The following is a 1,449-nucleotide window of genomic DNA, read 5'->3' as shown; positions in this document are numbered from 1 at the left end:
AAGGAAAAAAAAAATCAGTCTATTGTGGCATTATATTGTTTGGGAAGGAAGGTAAGGGAATGAAGTTTTACAGCATCAAATCAGGATAATTGGTGTTCAGACATTATTCCAATGGTTTAATCTCTCCTTCCAAGAAAAATGTAAATAATTTGATATAATCCAGCCAATTATTTAAATTAAACTCATAAATAATCAATCATGCTTTCACAAGCCCAGACATGTAGTATACAATCAATTTCAGTGATGACTTCCATCAGTGACAAACAGCAAATATGGCATTCACTCAGGTAAGTCATTTCAGCATCAAGGTTGACTGTGAAATTCTTGCTGAGATCATCACATGTATAGGGAAGTGCTTTTGTGCCAGCAGGAGTTGAGTCTGTAGGTTTTAGGTAATTTTTTTGGCTGATGTAGTACCATGACAAATTATTTCTATATAAACTATAGAATGGATGACATTTTTAGGTGTAAAAGCACTGGTAGTACTTCATAACTAGTTGTGGTTATTATATTGGACTTATTCCAAAATCCAGTTCTATCAGTTGGTGGCTGCCCAGCACCTTTAGTAATATGGGTTATGAACTGCCTAACTATGCAAAGTTATGGGTCTTCCAGTTACTTAATGCCCCTGATTTTAAGTGACGGCACATTAAAGTCCAAGTGCAAGAGCATGTGTGCGTGTTACTTACTTGTATGCATGTATAAAAAAATAAATACATATATCCATCTGTACACATAAATGTGTAGACTGTAATGTATATTGTATAAATTCCTTTTTGTTTTACTCTTTTCAAGTATCTTCCTTTTCTCAGCCTTTTCAAATGGATTCTAATATATATAAACATTTGATTTCCTTTTTGGTATGTTCTTTATTCTTTTTATATACAATCCTGCACATGCTGCAATGCACATATATTACCAACCAATGCTAATATAGCATCAATATACCAAAGGTATACAAAATATTTTCAAAACAATTCCCTAAATTCAGAAGTTATCCAACTGTTAATGCTTATTATCTCTTGGCACAAATATATACTCTTATGCCAATTTTTCTCTTAAATTTTTGAAAATACTCTGCATTTGTGAAATTACATCATTCTGTTCTGTGTGCATACTTTTTAAAGTGTGAATTATTTTTTCATTTGCCTTATCATGATCTAGTTTTTCTTCAACAAGATCAGCGGTTTCTGGATCTGAGTATGCCATTGATAAAACATGTTTGCCAGACAGCTCTTGGTGTTTTACATTCACTGGAGATTCCTTACTCTCAGATGCAGTAACTTTTGGTACATTTTCTATAGAATTTAATAGCATAGACTTAGCATAGGATTTTTTTTTCTGTGGCCTTCCTCGCTTTCTTCTTTCCATTTGATGTGGGTTAAAATGAGGTCTTTCTCGAGATTGTCTTTTAGATCTGCTGTATGTTGAGGTAGCTGTGCTTCCAAT

General features: G+C 33.1%; 1 protein-coding gene across 1 annotated transcript in view; it reads right to left on the bottom strand.

Annotated features, from left to right (window-relative positions):
- Positions 1-849: 849 nt before the first annotated feature.
- The window catches only part of LOC119585090, a gene marked incomplete in the record, with an annotated part of 23,795 nt that continues 23,195 nt past the window's right edge, over positions 850-1,449 (bottom strand). The window contains 1 exon segment of the mRNA XM_037933708.1: positions 850-1,449. Within this exon segment, the coding sequence (XP_037789636.1) occupies positions 1,042-1,449 (408 nt within the window).

This window comes from Penaeus monodon, chromosome 19 (assembly GCF_015228065.2).
Source record: "Penaeus monodon isolate SGIC_2016 chromosome 19, NSTDA_Pmon_1, whole genome shotgun sequence".
Classification (NCBI taxonomy): domain Eukaryota; kingdom Metazoa; phylum Arthropoda; class Malacostraca; order Decapoda; family Penaeidae; genus Penaeus; species Penaeus monodon.
Note: the sequence above shows the minus strand (reverse complement) of the source record. Positions and strands in the feature narration are given on the sequence as shown.